This window comes from Cervus canadensis, chromosome 7 (assembly GCF_019320065.1).
Source record: "Cervus canadensis isolate Bull #8, Minnesota chromosome 7, ASM1932006v1, whole genome shotgun sequence".
Classification (NCBI taxonomy): domain Eukaryota; kingdom Metazoa; phylum Chordata; class Mammalia; order Artiodactyla; family Cervidae; genus Cervus; species Cervus canadensis.
Window position 1 is genome coordinate 41,657,538 of NC_057392.1, and position 23,643 is coordinate 41,681,180.

The following is a 23,643-nucleotide window of genomic DNA, read 5'->3' on the forward strand; positions in this document are numbered from 1 at the left end:
GACAGGGGGGATCGGGCTGGGGAATACATGTAAATCCATGGCTAATTCAAGTCAATGTATGACAAAAACCACTACAATATTGTAAAGTAATTAGCCTCCAACTAATAAAAATAAATGAAAAAAAAATAAAAAAAATAAAAATGGTTTTAGCTATTGGTTTTTCATAGATTCATTAATTAGGTTGAGGGCATCCTTTTCTATTTTAGATTGTTGAGACTTTATCAGGAATGTATGTTGAATCTTGTCAAATAATCTTTCTATGTCTATTGAGATGATCATATGGTTTTCTTTTTCAGTGGGTAAATATGGCGTATTAGTTGTTCTTTGGATATTAAAACAACTTTGCATTCACTTTGTCATCATGAATTATTCTTTTGATATTGGTTGTACTCAATTTAGGCAGAGGAAAGAGAGATCAAATTGCCTTTTCTAAATCCAACTTGAATATCTGAAGTTCTCGGTTCAGGTACTGTTGAAGCCATGCTTGGAGAATTTTGAGCATTATTTTGCTAGCGTGTGAGATGAGTGCAACTGTGTGGTAGTCTGAACATTCTTTGGCATTCCTTTCTTTGGGATTGGAATGAAATGTGACCTTTTCCAGTCCTGTGGCCACTGCTGAGTTTTCCAAATTTGCTGGCATATTGAGTGCAGCACTTTCACAGCATCATCCTTTAGGATTTGAAATAGTGCACCTGGAATTGACTTACCTGGTGGCTCAGCTGGTAAAGAATCTGCCTGCAATGTGGGGTAGAGCCTCTGGAGAAGGGAACAGCTACCCACTCCAGTATTTTGGCCTGGAGAATTCCATGGACTGTATATGTATAGTCCATGGGGTTGTAAAGAGTCAGACATGATGGAGCAACTTTCACTTTCAACTGGAATTCCATCACCTCCACTAGCTTTGTTAGTAGTGATGCTTCCTAAGGCCCACATGACTTCACATTCCAGGAGGTCTGGCTCTAGGTGAGTGATCACACCATTGTGGTTATCTGGGTCATGAAGATCTTTTTTGTACAGTTCTTCTGTGTATTCTTGTCACCTCTTCTTAATACCTTCTTCTCTTAGGTCCATACCATTTCTGTCCTTTATTGTGCCCACCTTTGCATAAAATGTTCCCTTGGTATCTCTAATTTTCTTGAAGAGATCTCTAGCTGAATTTAGAAAAGGCAGAGGAACCAGAGATCAAATTGCCAACATCCACTGGATCATCAAAAAAGCAAGAGTTTCAGAAAAATATCCACTTCTGTTTTATTGATTACACCAAAGCCTCTGACTGTGTGGATCACAACAAACTGTGGAAAATTCTTCAGGAGATGGGAATACCAGATCACCTTACCTGCCTCCTGACAAATCTATAGGCAGGTCAAGAAGCAACAGTTAGAACTAGACATGGAACAACAGATAGCTTCCAAATTGGGAAGGAGTACGTCAAGGCTGTATATTGTCACCCTGTTTATTTAACTTATATGCAGAGTACGTCATGCAAAATGCCAGGCTGGATGAAGCACAAGCTGGAATCAAGATTGCAAGGAGAAATATCAATAACCTCATATATGCAGATGACACCACCGTTATGGCAGAAAGCAAAGAGGAACTAAAGAGCCTCTTGATGAAAGTGAAAGAGGAGAGTGAAAAAATTGGCTGAAAACTCAACATTCAGAAAACTAAGATCATGGTATCTGGTCCTATCACTTCATGGCAAATAGATGAGGAAACAGTGGAAACAGTGACAGACTTTACTTTTTTGGGCTCTAAAATCACTGCAGATGGTGATTGCAGCCATGAAATTAAAAGACCCTTGCTCCTTGGAAGAAAAGCTATGACAAATCTAGAGAGCATATTAAAAAGCAGAGACATGACATTACCAACAAAGGTCCACCTAGTTAAAGCTATGGTTTTTCCTGTAGTCACGTATGGATGTGACAACTGGACTGTATAGAAGGCTGAGCTGAAGAATTGATGCTTTTGACTGCGGTGTTGGAGAAGACTCTTGAGAGTCCCTTGGACTGCAAGGAGATCCAACCAGTCAATCCTAAAGGAAATCAGTCCTGAATATTCATTGGAAGGACTGATGCTGAAGCTGAAGCTCCAATACTTCGGCCACCTGGTGCGAAGAACTGACTCAATGGAAAAGACCCTGATGCTGGGAAAGAGTGAAGGCAGGAGGAAGAGAGGATGACAGAGGATGAGATGGTTGGATGGCATCATGGATTCAATGGACATGAGTCTGAGAAAGCTCTGCAAATTGGTGATGGACAGGGAAGTCTGGCGTGCTGCAGTCCATGGGGTCACAAAGAGTCGGACAGGACTGAGCGACTGAATTGAACTGAACTGTACTCAGTTTGTTAAAATTGTGTTTAGAATTTTGGATCTGTGTTCATAAGCCTATGATATTTTCTCTTCTAATGTCTGTTAGATTTTGATATCAGGGTAATGCTTTCTTCATTAGAATGAATTAGGAAATGCTCCTTTATTTTCAGTTTCTTAGAAGAATTTTGTAGAACTGGTAATATTTTTGCAATACAGGCACAGTTTAGCGGGGTGCCTCTGGCTCAGAGTCTCTCACAAGTACCTCTTGGTGAGCCATGGCTGTAGTCCTCCAAGGGGAAAATCTGCTTCCAAGCTTATTCACATTGTCCTTAGCAGACCTCAGATGATCTATTTTCAAGCTCACTGACATGCCTGTTAGTAATCCTCAAGTCCTTGCTGACTACAGACTAGAAACATTAGTTCCTGGCCATGTGGGCCTCTCCACAGGACAGCTTACAAAATGGAAGGTGTATTTCCTCAGAGTGTGTAAGAGAAAGACTGAAAGGGATCCCATACCCTTTTTGTAACCTTATTCCAAGTGATTAATAAGCAAATCAACAAGTCCAGTCCACACACAAGGAGAAGGGATTTCACAAGAGTATGACAACTAGGAGGTAGGTCATATCAGAGAACGTTTTAGAGTCTGCCTACCATAGTTGTTCATGACAGTAACTTATTATCCTTCTAATATGTATAGAATCTTTAGTGATGATAGCTCTCTCTTCCTTACTTAGGTAATTAATCTTTTCTTCCTGATCTAGAAGTTGGTCAATCTTATTGATCCTCATAAAGAGCTTTTGGTTTCACTGTTTTTTTCTTTGATCAATTTCCACTCTGATCTTTATTATTCCTTTCCTCTGCTTATTTTGGGACTCATTTGCCCTTTTTTTTCTGTTCTGTAAGGTGGATCTTTCTTCTTATAACATGGAATTTACTGCTCTAATTTCCCCTAAAGTATTACTTTAATGGCATCTGACAAATTTTGACATGTTGTGTTTTCACCTTCATTCAGTTGAAAATACTTTCTAGTTTCCTTTCTGATTTTGTCTTTGATCATGGGTTATTTTATTTTATTTATTTATTTATTGATCATGGGTTATTTTAAAGTGCTAACAAAAGAGCTGGACATGACTTGGCGTTTAAACAACAACATTTAGTTTCCAAATATTTCAGAATATTCCAGAGGTTTCTCTGTTATGGATTTCTAGTTTAATTCCATTGTGGGTCAGAGAACACACTCTTTGTGATTTGAATCTTTTTAAATTTAATAAGACCTTTTCTATGGCCCAGAAGATGATTTATCTTGGTAAATGTTCCATGCGTACTTGAAAAGAATGTGTATTCTGCTGCTGTTGGATGTAGGATTATACAAATGTCAATTAGGTCCAGTTGGTTAATGGGATTGTTCAAGTCTTCTATATCTTTACTGATTTTCTCTTGTAGACTACATTTTAAAATGTTATAAAAATGCAATATCAGTGACAGAATTTGAACATTACTAAATTATTTTTATTTTATTAAAATGTTTTTCTTAATCTGGCACACACAGAATCACAGGCAGAAATTTAGAGACCACAGAAATGGAATGAAATGAGACATCTAACTGTGATGCTGCACCTCTGAACAAATTTTGCTATTTAAGAAAGTGCTTTTGAAACTGGGTTATTTTATCTTTCCCTGTCTGACCTTGTAAGCTACTTAATTGCGAAATGTGTTTTTATTCACAGTGTCTCTTAATATTTTATTCTTTATGCCAAGTCATGCTCCCACTGCAAGCAAGACAGGCAACAAAACCTTCAACAGAATGAAAGAAATATAGGTGCTTCTAGCATAACACTGTTTATAAGTGTTCCTATTTTAACAGGACATATAAATGCTTCTAAAAAAAACCTTGCATTCCACAAAACTGTGTATAAAAATAATGGGTTATGGGAAAAATAATATGGGACCATAACATCTGAAACACATTTAGCTTTGTAACCAGAATACTAAAAAAATAATAATTATCTCAATTAAAATGTTAGTACTCAGTAGATGTCCACTACCACTTGTACCCAGGATCACAGTTGATTTTTATAGCCTTAAATCTGCAAGAGATAGGTTTTTAAGGGCATTTACCTCCAATAGATAACATTGTCATAAAAATCTATTTTTAATCTATATTCTCTTCAACAGCACATTGTTTTTAAAAACAAGAGAAATGTCTTTTCCATGTCTCATCTGCTCCCACGACTTCATCAGATAGGGTCACATTGTAAGGTAGAATACCACTTCTTGAAGTCATTAAACCATCTACTTCTTGCACTGCCACAGTATTCTTAACTTAAGGTTTCCTTCTTTAACTTAAGAAAAATTGGCCCTCAATGCTTTAAACTATTGATTTTCTGGGGGAAAAATTACATATGAACCAATGATGTTATTTTCTTATTTGCCAACTAGGCATTAATTTGCATTACAGAAATATGTTGCAGCTGAAAACAAAATACTCCATAGTTTTCTAACCTTGAAATGTGTGATTTTCCTAGTCATTTTCTTGGCAGCAGACACTGCTGGGATTTAAATCTCCTTCCTTCCAGGATGACTGAAAGCATATTTTGTTGTTGTTTAATCTCTCAGTTGTGTCTGACTCTTTTGCAACCCCATGAATTATATGCTGCTAGTTTCCTCTGTCCATGGAATAGCCCAGGCAAGAAAACTGGAGTGGGTTGCCATTTCCTTCTTTAGGTGATCTTCTTGACCCAAGGATTGAACCCATGTCTCCTTTACTGGCAGACAGATTCTTAACCACTGAGCCATCAGGGAAGCAAAAGCATATATACTGAGCATTTCTTATGTTCGTGTCTGTTCTAAGTACTGGAGACAGTGGTGAACATGACAGAGAAGGTTCCTGTTTTCATGGATTTTACATTCTGGTGGGTGATACAGACAATAAACAGGTAAATCGACAAACATGGTAATGTCAGAGAGTGAGACTCGCTGTGAAGAAAATAAATTAGTGATAGGATATGGCATGAGGTGTAGAGGCTGGGTGGCCAGCTCTCTTTACCTCTGTAAAGAGGTAATCTCAGATATGATGATCAGGGAAGTCTTCTATGAAGAGATGATGTTTGAGCCAAGACCTATCAGATGAGAAGGAACTAGTCATGGGAAGATCTGGAGAAGACTCTTGGGCAGTGGGAACAGTAAAGGGACAGTAAGTCAAAGGCCTTAAGATGAGAGCAGGCTTAGTGTATCTAAGGAATAGAGTGAAAAGTGGCTGGGGAAACTTCAGGGGTATCCCCAGGGCTGAGTGCCATGACTCATGGCCATGCTGAGGTTGACCCAGCAGATCAAGCCACTGCTGCCTAACAGTTTCACATCCTCCATGCCTCAGATAGCCAGAGGCACCCCAAATGCCTACAGACAAATCCGACTAAATGACCCTCATCTGAGTGCCAAGCTCAGGCAATGGAGCAAAACACACTGATTACCACAAAATGTCAGGCTGGTATGGAGCCAGATGAGTTTGGCATCTCTGAGGGAGTTGCTGAAATCTGACAACAGGATCCAACCAGAAATGGCCTGTGGGCCAGGGAGACAGGGCTGGAGCAAGGCTTCTCAGGAGGCAGCCTGGGACAGCTGGAGCAGAATGACAGTACAGAAAGGGAGAGATGGGGTGGGTCCTGAGGGAACGACTGGATGGCAGTGAAGGAAAGACTCTTCAAGTCCCTTTTGTCAGTCCTGGGTGCCATACACACTTACCTGGAGGAACCAGTGACTTCCCAACTAGTCACAATTGTCTAGCAGAATAGCCAGGAGTAGGGCTTCACTATTTTTGCAGAATCTTAGCTTACCCAGACTGGTTCCAATTCTGCTGCCATAAACTTTAATGTTGCTTTGGAATATTTCTTTACATGATCTCTGTTTTTAACACAAATACATCTTCTCAGAAGGATCTCACCTTCCTTCATGAAGAGAAACCCTTCATTAGCTTTTTTGGATGTCGTTGTAGTTAGCACAATACTGGGAAGATCTTTCACCTTCTCAAGATGGATCTGTACTGCAAGGCCAGGCCTCCGTCAGGGGGAGCGTCTCACATAGCTTAATGCCGCAGTAGGACAGAAGATTTTCTGACACCAGCCAGCAGTTCATGGTGCCAAAATGACACCAACACTCTGGGTTTTATGTTTCAGGTGATGAGAGATGAGAAACTAGGCATAGGCTGCTTACCTGTTCTTCCTGCAGCGAACTGTGAAGCCAAGAAAGAAGGCTATGAGGAGAAGTCCACAGCTTAGGAAAGTCCAAACAATACCCAAGAGGGCAGGAGATAATGAAGAAATGGTCTTACTGCTGTGGTGGGAAGAGGTCTGAGAACAGAATGAAGAGAAGCTGTTAGAAATGAAGCTCTTCTATAGATCAAACATGAACTGCCCCCATCACCGCCAGAGTCGAGACACAGGTGTCCTGCATAAACATTTACCCCTCCCCCCTCCACCACCATTATCATTAACAACAATAACAACAACAACATGTATATCTAAGCAGCAGCCCTGACACCCCATGGCTGCTCACTTACAATTATAGTTCTGCAGAGATCATGAAGGGGTCTACGTTCCAGCTCCTGACCAGGAAAACCATCACACAATTCAGAGCAGTTTATTTCAGGCTCCATGTCATCATACACCCCTCTTGGTATGTGCCTATTCACAGTCTCGGTTACCCACTGGTAGGTAACCAGCAGATCTTTGACTAAAACACAACAGCAACTCAGATCTTTTCTTCAGAGGCGCCATTTTGGAGCTGGATCCTGGCTCAGAATCTGGGATGAACAATCCATTCAGGTAGAAGCGGAGAGTTATTTCACTAGGCTCCTATCAGACACCTTCCAGGCTCTCCTGGTCCCCTGCTGCCAGTGCAGACCACGTGAGTCAAGAGTGGACATCTTAGTAACCATTAGGTCACACAAAGCGATGATTCTAGCTTGCCACCAGATGGCAGTCACTGCTCCAAGTACTCTCACACAGGTCCTGAAGGAAAGGAAAGCAATTAAACCTGTTAATAAATAAATGTTTTATTTATATACATATAATTTACTCAAACACAAAAACACACATATATGTAAATGGATTATTACAGAGGTTTTAAAGTATATTATACATTTAACTATAATAGCTATATTTTTATTAGATATAGTTATACATAATACATTCTTATATATAACAAAAGTTTAGGCCAGTGAGCGAGTGAAAGTCGCTCAGCTGTGTCCGACTCTGCAACTGCATGGACTGTAGCCTACCAGGCTCCTCTGTCCATGGAATTTCCCAGGCAAGAATACTGGAGTGGGTGGCCATCCCCTTCTCCAGGGAATCTTCCTTATCCAGGGATTGAACCTGGGTCTCCTGCATTGCAGGCAGATTCTTTACCATCTGAGCCACCAGGGAAGCATATTTTTATTGTACATAATTATACACAATACATTCTTATATATAATGAAAGTTTAAAATACAATATATATTTAAATGAATATATTTCAAAACCTCTTTAATAAACAATACTTTAAAAACAAAGATAAAGCACATCTAACAATTTATAGATATAAAGCTCTACAGCCCCTCTTCAGATCTTTTCATGGCCCAGCACTACAAAAATTTTAGTTTACATATGTGAGCACATCTTCCTTTTTTTCCTTACCAGGAACGCCCCCTGGCCTTCCAAGATCTTTCTATGCACCTCAGGGATTAAGCTCTGTCTGGTCCTGGCTGACAGTGGGCTCAGGTGCCCCATAGTGTCTGCACACATTGTCTGTTGGTTGGTCCTGTGATCTCCTATTCGCTCAGCAAATGGAGGAACATTCTATGTCTAGTCAGATGAAATCTCAGAAGGATATGCAAACACTTTATCAAGAGTTTTTTACTCATTTGTTTTTAAAACTGTCAGACTACTAGAAAGGCTACTCGGGTAGTAGGCAGAGAAACTGAGGGTTCTAAAAATTCCCACAGAGTGAGCGAGTAACCATCTTTTCTCAGAAGATGACTACAATATGAACACTGTGATCTAAAAACAAGCTCTACTTTGCAGAACAAAAGTAGAAATGCAGAGAGGCTCAAATTAATCCCAGCAGAAAAGGCAGACATGTCCCCAATTCTTTAAAGCACCTATCTCTTAAGAAAAACAGATTTGAAATTTTACCAGTGGAAATTTTAAAGAGGATGCCACTTCTGGTTTGTGTTTCTGGGACAGCTTAGCACATTTTTCTTTTACTATGGAGGAAAATTGGAAGAGGAAAAAATCAATTATTTCAATAGCCACTGAATATAGGACTTGTGTTTAAGACAGAATAATAGTGACAGGTGTAGAATGCCATCTTTGGATTCTGCATACTTAGACATGAACAATATAGCACCAGGTGCTGCCCATATATTGGCCTCTCATATATTCCTGAATTATTCACCAGGCTCATTACAATGAAATCCCAAGAGAACTAAAAACCACTACCTTCTGTCAAGACATTTAAATTCTTGTGCAGACTGGTCAGATTACTGAATGGAAAATTAAGAAGTATATATAAAAACATGACTATTTGCATGTTAATTTATATTTTAAACTTAAATATTATTTCAATTTATTTTAAATTTAAATATATTAAAATATATTTTAATTGAAATTTTAACCACTGAAAAGACAATTTTCTTCTTTTTCTTAAAAGCTAGACATCCCGTGCTCGCTTCGGCAGCACATATACTAAAATTGGAACGATACAGAGAAGATTAGCATGGCCCCTGCGCAAGGATGACACGCAAATTCATGAAGCGTTCCATATTTTTAAAAAAAAAAAAAAGCTAGACATCCCCTACTATGTCTTCTAGCATAGAACAATATTAGAAGCCACAGGAAAGACTATACTGCATGATGGATTGAAAGAGACATTTCTCCTATATCACCCTTTTAATCATACTTGCAAATAAGTACACTTATATTTGAACCATTATTAAGTCCTTGTTTGTGTATCCTTATATCATATAGATGTGTGTTTATACATAAAACCTCATTTTGCTCTCACAACTGTGTCATGTGAAGTAAACAAGACCTTTCCTCATTTTCACAAAAGGAAACTTAAGAGCAGAAAAGTAGAGAAACTTGCTCCAAATCTGCAGAGATAGGACTCAAATCCTGGTGTTTACATTGCAAGGTCAGTGTCCTCCTGGTATACACCCTGGATGGGGCAGACACCCTGGACTGAGCTCACCCAAGAGGACACCAATGTCCTATTAAGTTTCTTCATGTTTAGTTCCTAGAGTTTCATATCTATGGGTTCTCTGGAGTGTGGCGCACGATAGCATGTGTATACCAGTGACTCTCAACTAGGGCAATTTTGCACCTCCAGAGGACATCTGACAGATGTGGTTGTCAAAACAGGAGGGTGCTAGTGACATCTAGTAGGTAGAAGCCAAGGATGCTGCTAAACATCCTACAATTCACAGAATGGTCCAAATAACAAAGACTTATCTACTCCCAAATGTCAATAATGCTAAGATAGAGAAACCATGGTCAACACTGGATCTCAGGAGGAATAACAACCTTAAGCCCAAATCATCCTTGGGAGACTTTGTGAACATGATGGAACTGTCTGTTCAAATGAACAGATTTCTGAGTACATTCTAAAAGCGGACAGACTAACACAATGGCATGGAAATTTGAGTGCTAGGCCCCCCTACAGTCAATGGCTATCCAGTGTAGGAGCTTTATAAACCATGACACTAGGCTCCACCATCAGGCAGGCTTTCAATTTCAACATTAGCACATATTCACAAAGATTCACACATGAGGAGCTGGTGAAACAGTGAATGGCCTAGTCACTGAAAGAAGAGAGTTGAATGATTTCAAAAACGTATTGAGTGATTGGGAAAGTGGGTGGGAAGTAGTGTGTCAGAGGCGATAACAGTAAGGCATCTGACTACAAAACAGATAAAGAATCCAAGGCACAAAGAGAAATGTGTGCCAGGCTCCTCCAAGAACAACCCCCTCTCCTGCCTCTCCCACTAGGTCTATAGAGGTAAACTGTCTCGTTCACAGATGGTAGCAGATATAAGACCATGGCAGGACTTTCAATTTATTTGACAGAATGTGGAATCCTGCCCAGTCATTAGGAAAATAGGCACTGCATCAGCTATGCTGCTCCCAAGAGCAAGACAGACCTTTATAGGTTTACAACTCTCAACAGCCCCCACATGTGTGTGTATATTAGTCACTCAGTTGTGCCCAACTCTTTGAGACCCCATGGAGTGTAGCCCACCAGGTTCCTCTGTCCATGGGATTCTCCAGGCAGGAATACTGAAGTGGGTTGGCATTTCCTTCTCTACAACAGCCCCCATATCTTTCCACAAAAATCTGCCCTATCCTTTTACACATTATTTCTGGCTATTAAAAAACTAGTCCTACAATTACTGTCCTTTAAAAAGTTGTTTTGCAATTGGTAGAACTTCTGCTTCTGTTCATGAAGAAGTAACTGCTATTGGAATTGCCTTCCTGCTACAACCAACTCAAAAACCAGACAAAATATCCAAAAAGCTCTTTTCAGATATTAGATAACAGATTTCACAGGACTTTGGAAAACAAATGAGGTGAACCTACAACTGACTGACAGAAAATGAAATATAAATAAACATTATCCCAATGATTATAACTGACCCCAAGTTACTGTCTGGAGGAAGTTTCCAGGCCATGGCACAAGAAGGGAAACTCAAAGAGCGCCTAGAAGTCTTGCTAAGGTAAGGAGAATAGACTGGAGTTAGGGACATCAAGGCAAACAAATTTATGAGGCAGAGTAATAAAGAAGAGGGAGATACCAAGAAAGAGAGTGCTTTGGAAATCTGCTGGGGACCCTCTCAGTCTTTTCTGAGTATTGATCTAGGCAAAAGTGAGAGGAAACTATTTGAAGTGAAAGAAAGAACCACTGATAGACAGTAGCTGAACAATTCCTGGAGTTCACACATGGCTGAAAATACTTTGTGTTCCCACCAACCAGAGTGGACAGATCTCATGATATACAGGATATTAGATACAATTCCCAGAAAAAAATGGAGTGAATAAACCCTAGACTAGAAACTACTCTAGACCTTCCCTCATAATGTTTAAAAGTATTAAAAAGAATCAAATTTATCTGCAAAAAACTTAACTGCAATCTAGAACAAAACCCAATGCTCATTAAAGGACTACAACAAGATCCAGCACTCAATAGCATAAAATTCAAAATGTCCAGCATCAGTAAAAAACTACCAGGCATAAAAAAAAAAAAAAAAAAAAAAAAAAGACACTATAACAATACATTTTAAAAAGTTTAATAAAAACATACAGGAATAATAGAAATGATATAATTGGCACACAAGGACCTTAAAGAAACTATTATAAATATGCTCAAAGACACAAAACATATACAAAATGAAAAGAGAAATGGAGAATATTAAAAATAACCAAATAGGATTCTAGAGATTAAAACACAGTTGTCAAATTGAAAATACAGTAGATTAAACACTGCAAAAATAAAATACTGGTTAGCTTAAAAACAAAAGAAATTATCCAAAATGAAGTATATAATTGATAAATATGGATATAGCCTCAGTGACATAGTGAACAACAGCAAGTGGTCTAACATACATATAATTGGAGCTCTGGGAAAAAAAGAGGGGAAATATTTGAAAGTAATAATTACCACACTTTTTAAACATTTAATGAAAAGAGTAAACCTACAGATTCAAGAAGCTCAACCAACCTCAGTCAGAAGAAACAATGAAACACCCAAACACACATACACCAAGACACATTACAATGAAATTACTGAAAACCAATGATAAAGATAAAAATCTTTGATGCAGACAGATTTTGTATAGAGGAACAATAGTAATGCTTACAACAGATTTCTAATTTGAAATTATGTAAACCAGAAGAGAATGGAATGACATCTTAAAAGTCAATCCAGAATATAATACTCAGTGAAAATGTCTTCAGGAAAAGAAGGTAAAATAAAGATAATTTCAGAAAAAGAAAATCTGAGTGACATGCACTACAAGAAGTGTTAGAGGAAGTCCTTAAGGCTGAAGGAAAATGATACCACATGCAAATCTGGAATAAAGGGTGCTGGAAATGGTGAGTGTGTGGGCAAATGAAAAAGAATTGCGTTTCTTAATTTTTTAAGTTATGCTAATAAGAATGTGCCTGTTAGAAAAACACACACATACTGAATTCTTTACATTTGTATCAATCACCTATATCCTTTCATTTTTCAAAAACAACCACCTTGGTTCATATTCTCATTGACAGTTCAGTTGATATCTGCACTACCAACAATGAAGCTGAACTATAAAGGTGTCCAGTGCCATATTAATGTATAAGGGGATGATGAATACATAAATGCTGAACTTCACGGTTACACGTTCCCTTTTTCTCCAAAACTCCACTGCTTCCAATATCCATTCACTTAATAAATCTTTTAAGAGTACTAAGAACATGACTGGTACCATTCTAGGCTCCTGAATACACTGGTGAACAAAAAAAAAAAAAAAAGGATTCCTATCTTTAAAGAATTTATACTACAACAGAGGAATCAAACAGTAATCAGTGGACATGATACATATATACATAGAATTTAGAAGATATTAAAGACAATGGAGGAAAAGGCAGATCAGGGCAAGAGTTTGGGAATGCCAGAGGAGGAGTTAAGCAATTTTAAATGAGAATGTCAGGTTTGGCTACATAAACCTAAAAAAATTAAAGTCTAATTCTATTGTGAAAATTATGAGAGTTTTCCACGTTAACCTCCCTCTTGTTATTGCAGGGGAGGAGTGGTTTTTTTTTTTTTTAATTTATTTATTTTTTTTTTCAGTGGGTTTTGTCATACATTGACATGAATCAGCAATAGATTTACACGTATTCCCCATCCCGATCCCCCCTCCCACCTCCCTCTCCACCTGATTCCTCTGGGTCTTCCCAGTGCACCAGGCTCGAGCACTTGTCTCATGGAGGAGTGGTTTTGATGATAAAAGAATGGCTCTACGCAGAGTCATCAATAATGATCAGTTAGGCAAACTAAATTTGGGGAGGCTATGCATCTTCCATTCTCTTCTGCAATTTCTCATACTTTAGGTAACTGTCATAGAGTACTGAGAGTTCTCTGTTTAGGCCCATTTCTATCATCTATTTTTTTGAACGTTGAATTTTAAGCCAGCTTTTTCGCTCTCCTCTTTCTGCCATTAGAGTGGTATCATCTACATAACGGGGGTTGTTGATATTTCTTTCCATAATCTTGATTCCAGCCTGTGATTCCTTGAAAGGAAAGCTATGATAAACCTAGACAGTGGATTAAAAAGCAGAGACATCACTTTGCTAACAAAGGTCCATCTAGTCAAAACTACGGCTTTTCAAGTAGTTGTGTACAGATGTGAGAGTTGGACCATATAGAAGGCTGAGCACTAAACAATCAATGCTTTTGAATTGTGGTGTTGGAGAAGACTCTTCAGAGTCCCTTGGACTACAAGGAGATCAAAGCAGTCAATTCTAAAAGAATTTAACTCTAAATGTTCATTGGAAGGACTGATGCAGACTTGAAACTCCAGTACTTTGGCAACCTGCTGCAAAGAGATGACTCATTGGAAAAGACCCTAATGCTGGGAAAGATTGAGGGCAGGAGGAAAAGGGGACAACAGTGAATGAGATCGTTGGACGGCATCACCAACTCAGCGGACAGGAGTTTTTGAGCAAACTCTGGGAAATAGTAAAGGACAGAGAAGCAAAGACTCAGACATGACTTAGCGACTCAACAAAAACAACTACCACCTATAGAAGCTTCCCATGTACATGCTCACCTAAACCTTCCCTCTTTGATCTAATTCCATTAAATGTTTATAGCTCATTGATTCCGGAGTATTTTCCTTTGTTGCTCTGGTGTGAAGTTGTATTTAAAATTATTCTTTAATTGACAGTTTTGAAATTCAGAAAAGTACATGGAAGAAAATAACAAGCATCCAAAATTATGCATTAATACCTTGGCATATTCATTCCAATCTACCTGTCTCATTCTAGTACCCCCTCGCCTGAGAAAATCATCCTACTGCTTTTCTACAAATAATACTTGGTTTATAAAAATCAATAATAGCTCAATTCTTTATAAAAAGAATGAGTAAATTTCTATATACTATGATTTCCAAACCACATTGTTTTAAAAAAGGAAGATGCAACAAAATGTTTATAGGATACTGCTTTTTATGTAAGAAAGGAGATGAAACTCATTTAGGTCATTGGCTCATTTTCAAAAAGAAACAATGGAAAAAATAAAAGCATTACCAGCATTACCTATAAGAGAAGGAAAAGAACAAGAAGGAGGAGACAGAGAGGCAAAATAGATCTCCCAATATTTATAGCTTTGACTCTGAAACCATATAAATAGTTTACTTCATTTAAAAACAAAATTAAAAAAAGAAAATCGATGTCTAAACTTAGGAAACAAACTGAAACAAATTAACCTATCAACAAGTTGATGATATAACCACATAAAGAAGAGTTAATTTGGAAGTGTTAAGTTGCTCAGTCATGTCTTAACTCGTTGTGACATCATGGACTGTAGCTGCCATGCTCCTCTGTCCGTGGAATTCTTCAGGCAAGAATACTGTAGTGGGTAGACATTTCCTTCTGCAGGAGATCTTCCCAACCCAGCTATTGAACATAGGTCTCCTGTAGGCAGATTCTTTACCATCTGAGCCACCAGGGGAGCCCAGAATTAACTTAAAGAAGAGTATTTTGATTATATATCAAAGGACAAAAAATAACCACAAAGAAATCTTAAGCAACATGAAGTGGGTATTGGATATTGTTCCTATTTTATAGAGATGGATATACATACATATACATACAGACACATCTATCTACTAGATAAAGCAAATAAGTAATTATGTTCATGTCACTGGAAACTAAGATTTTCAAAGTAAGAGAAAAAAGATAAGCATATAAAAAAAGTAAAATCTTTCCATCTATTATTTAAATGGGAAATATCACTGTGGAATCAAATTGTTCTTTTCCTAAAACATTCATATTTCCCAGTTTGTCAACCAAAGTTCAGAAATAAGTACAATCTGTAACAATAAGCCCTCCAAGTGCCCAGACTGCAGTCTCTCAAAACACTTTCAGTAAAAAGGAATCGGTTTTCTTTAGTGAAATTGCTAGTTTAAAATACAGAATTGGAAATACCCAAGATGAAACTGGGATATTTTGTCATGCTAGAAAATAAAAAATTATCAGACTACAGAGACTACAGAATCATGTCAAATGGATGCAGGAGTCAACAGGCTTCCTGTTAATGAGAAGATAATTTAAGTATCAAAAAGAAAAATCCATTGTGTCTTTGGAAAAAAGAATTCCAGAAAAACATTTACTTCTGCTTCGTTGACTACACTAAAGCCTTTGACTGTGTGAATCACAACAAACTGTGGAAAATTCTTAAAGAGATGGGAATACCAGATCACCTTACCTGCCTCCTGAGAAATCTGTCTGCAGGTCAAGAAGCAAGTTAGAATCGAACATGGAACAACAAACTGGTTCCAAATTGGGAAAGGAGTACGTCAAGGCTGCATGTTGTCACCCTGTTTATTTAATTTATATGCAGAGTACATCATGTGAAATGCAGGGCTGGATAAATCACAAGCTGGAATCAAGATTGCCAGAAGAATCACCAATAACCTCAGATATGCAAACGACATCACCCTTATGGCAGAAAGCAAAGAGGAACTAAAGAGCCTCTTGATGAAGGTGAAAGAGAAGAGAGAAAAAGCTGGTTTAAAACTCAACATTCAAAAAAGTAAGATCATGGTATCTGGTCCCATCACTTCATGACATATAGATGGGGAAACAATGGAAACCATGACAGACTATTTTCTTGGGCTCCAAAATCACTGCAGATGGTGACAGCAGCCATGAAATTAAAAGACCCTTGCTCTTTGGGGAAAAAAAGCTATGACAAACCTAGACAGTGTATAAAAAAGCACAGACATTACTTTGCTAACAAAGGTCCATCTAGTCAAAGCTATGGTTTGTCCAGTGTCAGAGTTGGACCATAAAGAAGGCTGAGAGCCAAAGAATTGATGCTTTCAAACTGTTGTGTTGGAGAAGACTCTTGAGAGTCCCTTGGTCTGCAAGGAGATCAACCAGTCAATCCTAAAGGAAATCATCCCTGAATATTCATTGGAAGGACTGATGCTGCAGCTCTAATACGTTGGCCACCTGATGCAAAGAGCCGACTCATTTGAAAAGACCCTGATGCTGGGAAAGATTGAAGGCAGGAGAAGGTGATGACAGAGGACGAGATGGTTGGATGGTATCACTGACTCAATGGACATGAATTTGAGCAAGCTCCTGGAGATGGTGAAGGACAGGGGAGCCTGGCATGCTGCAGTCCACGGGGTTGCAAAGAGCCAGACATGACTCAGCGACTCAACAGTAACAAAAAAATAACTGTAATACAGTAAAACATATATGGCACATAGAAGGCACACAATAAATGATTATTGCATAAACAAATTTAGCATTATAGGTATTAGTAAAATATTATTAAAGGTGTGGTCGATGACATTGACTTGGTGGCTCCTCCATGAGGACAGATGGTTTAAATTTCTCTTTCTTTCAAATACCAGGAAAAGTTATCTTTTTCTGGAACATTTTAATGTCATGAATAGTATGTTCCTTTCTCTTTTGGCTGCCGGGATGCTTGGAATCAAATATGTGGTTCACTTACAGCAACTGTGCAATGTTAGGCATTTCTGGCTCATTTTTATTATCCTATGACTAATTTCCTTTTGTCCAGATTTCATTACCTCTTCATTTTCAACCCATTACACGCTTTATATTAAAAACAGGAGAAGGGACAATTGAAGTAATGATGTTTCCACCCAATGTGAACAATAGATATATTGTTTGAAGTATCTCAGCCTCAGATTACCCACTAAGAAGTAAGTCAGAACCACATGCAAATTAATAAAAAATGTATCTATTCAAATCACCACCAAGAGCACTGTTGTTGTTTAGTCAATATGTGGTTTACTCCCTAAGTAGTGACCTACTCTTTTGCAACTCCATGGACTATATAGCCCCGCCGGGCTCCTCTGTCCATGGGATTTCCCAGGCAAGAATACTGGGGTGGGTTGACATTTCCTACTCCAGGGGATCTTCCTGAACCAGGAATCACACCCGTGAACATGCACTGGCAGATGGATCCTTTACCACTGAGCCTCCAAAGAAGCCCCAATAGTATTGTACTAGATATTTACTAACGTTCCTTCTGATGCTAACCTTCTGACGCTAATATTGTCTGAAGTACCTCCCCATTAACTATGTTAATGTAGGCAGCAGATACATGGATAACTATAAATGCAAAATGCATTTTAACTGTTTTTTATTGCACTGTATTGCATTCTTCTAGCAGATTTACAAACATGTTGAATACAGGTCACTTACATTAAACAGTAAAATTCATTTCTATTTCCTGAACATACACTGCTCTTCATGAGGACAACAGGCAGGTACAAGCAGGGCAGAAGTGATTAAAGCTCTCCTAAAGATCACACGCCACACAGATCTACAACATGGAAGATGGCTCACAGTTGTAAATTCTAAGAGAGCATGAACATGAGATCAGCGTGGGAAAATATTCCATGTATGTGAACAGATGGTTCAGTCAGGGAAAGAAGGCTGGAGCTGAAAGCAATCTTAGACATAATAAAGTCCAATCTCTTCATTTTATGGGCCAGAAAAGTGCTTCACAGAGGTTGGGAGGTTCAGGATCACCTTGTGAGTGTAGGAACAGAGCTCTGGTCACCCAACTTCAGCACTTTTTCTATATTACTGTGAAAGTGAAAGTGAAAGTTGCTCAGTCATGTCTGACTCTCTGCGACCCCATGGACTATACAGCCCATGGAATTCTCTAGACCAGAATACTGGAGTGGGTAGCCTTTCCCTTCTCCAGGGGATCTTCCCAACCGCAGGCAGATTCTTTACCAACTGAGCCACAAGAGAAGCCCAAGAATACTGGGGTGGGTAACCCATCCCTTTTCCAATGGACCTTCCCGACCTAGGAATCGAACCAGGGTCTCCTGCATTGTAGGCGGAGTCTTTACCAACTGAGCTAAAGGACTTTAAAGGAAGCTACGGTTAGCCTTTCATGTATATGGAACATCTGAGCAAAGGCCTGGACTTGGGGAAAGGAAGATGGAGAGTGTGTGTGTATATGGGGAGTGCCAGATGGGAATGGTGACCAGAAGGAAGGCAAGTTTGATCTGAATACACAGAATGTGTGCAGGACCAGTGTAGGCAATTGGAGAGGCTGGGCCACAGGGATAACAGCTCTAGGACTGTAGACATTTGTGGAGGAAGTCTGAGAGAGAAAAGGAACAATGTGGAAGAGGAAAGACTATTCTCCTGGGACAGTATAAGTTTGGGAACGTGCACATTTTCTCCCCCCAAATGTAGAACAACTGAATTAATCTGCTTCACAGATTTGCCTTATAAAAGAGGGTGAAATGATAAAAGTTCCCTTGTGAAGCCTTTGAAGTGCCTCCAATTAAGTTTTCCACATACTTGCATGGTTTCTGAGTAATCATCCCTAGGACCCTGAAGCAGGGCCGTGCAGGGAATCTTGATTCACCAGAGGGAAGAACAAAGGGAGAAGAGATGGCTGCTTCAAATACATCCCTCTTAGGGGGCTTTAGAAGCAGAAGGGAATCACTGGATGTCCTTGGCAGAGGTGGGAGGTAGACAGGATGGGAGGAAGAAGAGTGGACTTGATTCACCACTGTAATGTGAAACTTAGAGGAAACAAAGCTTTTGGATCATGGGGCTCTGTATGAATTCTTGGACTACACCACCACTCTTTCCTAATCCCTGTGTTCTAAAGCTTCTCCTCTCCAGGGCTTCCCAGCTCATAGTCAGTGATTTTTCCACAATCTGGAGAACATTTTTGCTCAAGATTACAGAAGAACATACTCAACTTTTAAATTTGATATTAACTTGTAAATTTTCTTCTAGTAAACCTGATTTTTCCCTTTGCTTACAGTGTTTAAACATTTCTGGCTTCTTGGTAGAATTAAAATGAATCAGACTGGCTATTGGAGTAGGTCCCCCATAGGATCTGAAAAACACTGCGGTAAGTACCAGGTTTGCTGTAAACAGTAGGTCAACTGAATGCAGGGCACACCCCAGCGTCCCTGGGCCAACTGAGCCTCCATCTCAGTACATGGAGTTTGGCTTCATTTCACACATCTTTGGACTACTTGGTATAATGAGTGATACTGAAGTATCACTCATTAAATTCAGCCAAGGCTGAATTTAAATCTCAGCTCCATCATTTTCTATCTATGGTGCCTTAAGTTAGTCAGTTAACTTTAATTCTTCAGCTGCCTCCTCGGTGAAATGAGGTAATACTATCTATACCTCATAGGTTTTGTTGATGATTAAGTCATATGATGTCCAAGATGTTTGTAAACATAACTAATATACTAGATTGTCAATAAGTACTGGCTTCTTTCATTTCCACAATAGAGAAAGGGCCATACAGAAGACTTGGGTCACAGAATCAAGGTTATTGATCTTTCTTGTTATAAAGTTTCTAACAGAATCTCGAGTTCTTAATCATTGTTTCTTCTAATAGGAAGACTAACGATCTTTGTATTTTATGTAAAATCAGATTTTGTAAGATGAAATTATAGATCCCTGATAGTAGAGACATTATTATGATGTACTGAACATTACTGAACATTCTGAACAGTACTGAACAGTACTGAACATTATTATGTTCAATAATTCAATAAATATTGACTGATCAACTGTTGTGTCCTGGTCACTATGCTAAGAGCTAGGAATGCAACAGGGAACAAGACAACGAGGTTTTGCTCTAGCACCTAACACAGTGCCTAATACTTAGCAGGTGATCAGTACATATGCATTGATGTGAACCCAGAGATGTTTAGAAAAATCTAAACTCTATAGGAGTACTATACTCCTGGGAACAACCCTCAGGACATCTAGATACTACTATAACTATTCATACAGAAGGGCTGGAAAATCCCCCTGACTACTGTGGGAGCATCTCCTGCTTTCAGAGACCTGCCCTGATGTGGTTTGCTGACTCTTTTTGAACTCTTGGGTATAAACTGGCACAACCACATGAACTGGGCTGTGAGTCATTACTATTTTACAGATGGATCTTAGAGACCTGTTAATATTCCACACTATTGCCAGGGACTGGAGTTGGGAATTAAAAAAAAAAAAAAGCAACATACTAAAATCCTCACCAACTTCCCAGAGTTGCACTGTTACCTAGAAGCACTTAGGTACTATTATGCAAATTATACATGCATGATTTCCATAAAAACCAGTCACAAATGTCAATTAGTGCTCATTAATATGCAATAAAATTCTCATTTGAAAACTACTAAGAGCCAAGAATGAATTCCACTTGGCTGCCCTCCTTTAATGAGAAGTGCTGTGAAGTGCTCTGTGCTATTTCTCATCAGCGAAACAGTAAGGTGTCATACAAATCAAGCTTCAGGCAACAGAAGGACCAGACAGAATGATCATTTGAAGCTTTCAGAGGCTGGTTTTGGATGGCTCAAGTTTTATGCTGCTATAGCTGAAACCTCAGCCCTTTTGGGTATCCATAACATAAGCTGTGTGAATTCATTAATCTACCTTTCAAATAGAGCCATGATAATACTGAGCACTCCTTCAAAAGAAGTTTGTGAAGGTGCCACACAGCTGTGAAAAAAGTGAGGTTCAGTCTATTGAGAAAGCAATGTCCAACTCCTCAAAAGAAGCAGAGATCCAAGGCTCTTGGAATTAATGGAACTCATCCCTGAAAAGCCTTTTTGTTAGAATTTCTGAGTGAACTTACATGCTGTGGGCTTCCCGGGTGGCTTAGCTGGTAAAAAAAGTCTGTCTGCAATGTAGGAGACGTGGGTTCAATCCCTGGGTAGGGAAGATCCCCTAGAAAAGGGAAAGGCCACCCACTCCAGTATTCTTATCTGGAGAATTCCATGGACAGAGGAGTCAGGCAGGCAAAGGGGTCAAAGAGTCTGACAAGACTAAGCAACTAACACTTTCACTTTTCACTTTACATGCTATGTCTCCAAATTCCACTTTCATCTGGACACTGGATTACTCTGAAATGTTGTTCAGTGTTGCTGTGCAACCCAAGACACTATGTGAGAGTGATACAGGCTCTTTGAGGATAAAAAGATGGAAAATACAAGCTATTAACAGTAGACTGTTCATTCTGCAGCCACTTCCTTATCAAAATGTCCTAAATTTGGCTTAGAAGCATGGGGTACAGAATAGACTTTTCTAAGGACAGTTTAACCCAGTGTTTATCAAACCTTAGCACACATCAGAATCACCTAGAAAATGCCTTTAAAAACACTGATTGCAGGCCCTTACCACCAGAGTTTCTGATTCAGTAGGGCCTGAGAATCTGCATTTCTAGTGAGTTCCCAGGTGATGCTGCACCTGTTGATTTGGCATTCATACCATGAGAACCTGAGTCTACTTGAATTTGAATTATTCACTAAAAATTAATCTCAGAGACATACTACTAAGAAATTAGACACCTAGAATAGTACTCAATTTATTCATTCCCCAAACCATAATTCTTATGTAGTTCTTTGGACATGAAATACTGAAGAAAACTATTGACCCTCTTCTGAAAAACATGTACAAATATATAATATTTTACATATAAAATCAGAAGGGGAAATCATAGCCCATATCAACCTCTCCTACAAACCCCATTCATGCCCAGTAAGGAGGCTCATTTCAAACCACAACTCAGGTGAAGCTAGGGATAAAACTTTTTTTAATTAAGGTTTCTATTTATATTGTTCTCATAAATCAAATACTTGTGGCTACCCACAAGTAAAGCATGATGCATTAAAAGGATGAAGGCTATGAAAAACTCTGTCACCAATTAAAACATTTTAATAATCCTTTTTAATATGTCTACTCTTTATCTAGTACAATAATCTGTCTTTTAGTTGGAGTATTCTATTTACTCTTTGATAATTACTGACATAAATGAGTTAAAATCTATTATGTCACTATTTGTTTTATTTTCCCAATCTGTCCTATGTTCTTTTTTTTGGTATTTTAAAATATTTTGCAATTGTATTTTATACCATTTTCCTGTTAGCTTTTAAACAGCTCTCTTGAGGTATTATTGTTGTTGTTTAGTCACTAAGTCTTGTCTGACTCTTTTGCAGCCCCATCGACTGTAGCCTGCCAGGCTCTTCTGTCCATGAGATTTCCCAGGCAAGAACACTGGAGTGGGCTGCCATTTCCTTCTCCACTACTGAGGTATAAATTACATTAAACTGCAAATATTTAAAGTGTCAATTTGATAAATTTTTACACATCCATACACCTGTGAAAACACTCTTACATTCAAAAGAATAAACAAGGAGTGATAATCCTTCAACTTTGTTCCTTTTTTGAAAGTTGTTTTGGCTATTTTAGACACTGCACATTTTCCAGTGAATTTTAAAATGAGATTATCATTTCTTCAAGATGGTCATCTGGGATTCTGATTGGGATTATATTGAATCTATAGATCAATTAGAAGAGAATTAACATCTTAATAATAATGAATGTTCTAATCCATTATCTTTCAGTTCACTTGTTATTTAAAAAATGCCATAGATTAAGTGGTTTATAAACAACAGAAATTTATTTCTCACAGTTCTGGAAACTGGAAGTTCAAGATCATGGTGCCAGCATGACTGTGTTCTGGTAGGAACCCCCTTCCAGTCTGTAGATAGCTGACTTCTTGTTATATCCTAACATGATGGAAAGAGAGCTATTCAGCTCTCGGGCCTCTTCTTATAAGGGCACTAATCATATTCATGAAGGTTTCCCCACCCTTCTGACCTAATCATCTCCCAAAGGCCCTGTCTCCAAATACATCACACTGGGGACCAGATTTCAACTATAAATTTTGGGGAGGACACAAACATTCAATCCATAGCACCTGTGAACAAGATATATCTCTCCGTCTATTTAGGTCTTCTTAAATTTCTCTCAATAAGGTTTTGTCACACATTGATGTGGGCCAACTGCTTTATTCAGTTCACTAATTCAACTGCTAATCTCTTCCAGAAACACTCTCACAGATATACCTCCAAAATAATGGGTGATACAAGTAGACACATAAAATTAACCATCAGTGTTTTTCAGCCCCTTCCACTTTGGTGGACCCAACACTCCCATTTTAATCTCCCCAGCACAGTAAGACTGCACTAGCTCTGATGAGTTTAGCTTTTTAGCACTGCTTTC

At 38.6% G+C, this 23,643-nt stretch overlaps 1 protein-coding gene and 1 non-coding gene across 3 annotated transcripts in view; one reads left to right on the forward strand and one right to left on the reverse strand.

Annotated features, from left to right (window-relative positions):
- Positions 1-23,643, reverse strand: part of GPR156 (G protein-coupled receptor 156) — a 109,665-nt gene that overhangs the window by 75,732 nt on the left and 10,290 nt on the right. The window contains exons 2-4 of one of the 2 annotated variants that reach the window (XM_043475006.1): positions 8,479-8,549; positions 6,866-7,316; positions 6,520-6,656 (exon numbers count right to left, since the gene is read on the reverse strand). In XM_043475006.1, the coding sequence (XP_043330941.1) occupies positions 6,520-6,656; positions 6,866-6,961 (233 nt within the window). In that variant the 5' untranslated portion in view covers positions 6,962-7,316; positions 8,479-8,549. The remainder of the gene's footprint in view (positions 1-6,519; positions 6,657-6,865; positions 7,317-8,478; positions 8,550-23,643) is intronic. The other variant, XM_043475005.1, reaches the window with a different exon arrangement.
- On the forward strand, positions 9,007-9,113 carry LOC122445713. The gene has a single exon (XR_006270657.1). It is a non-coding gene; the product is annotated as a U6 spliceosomal RNA (small nuclear RNA).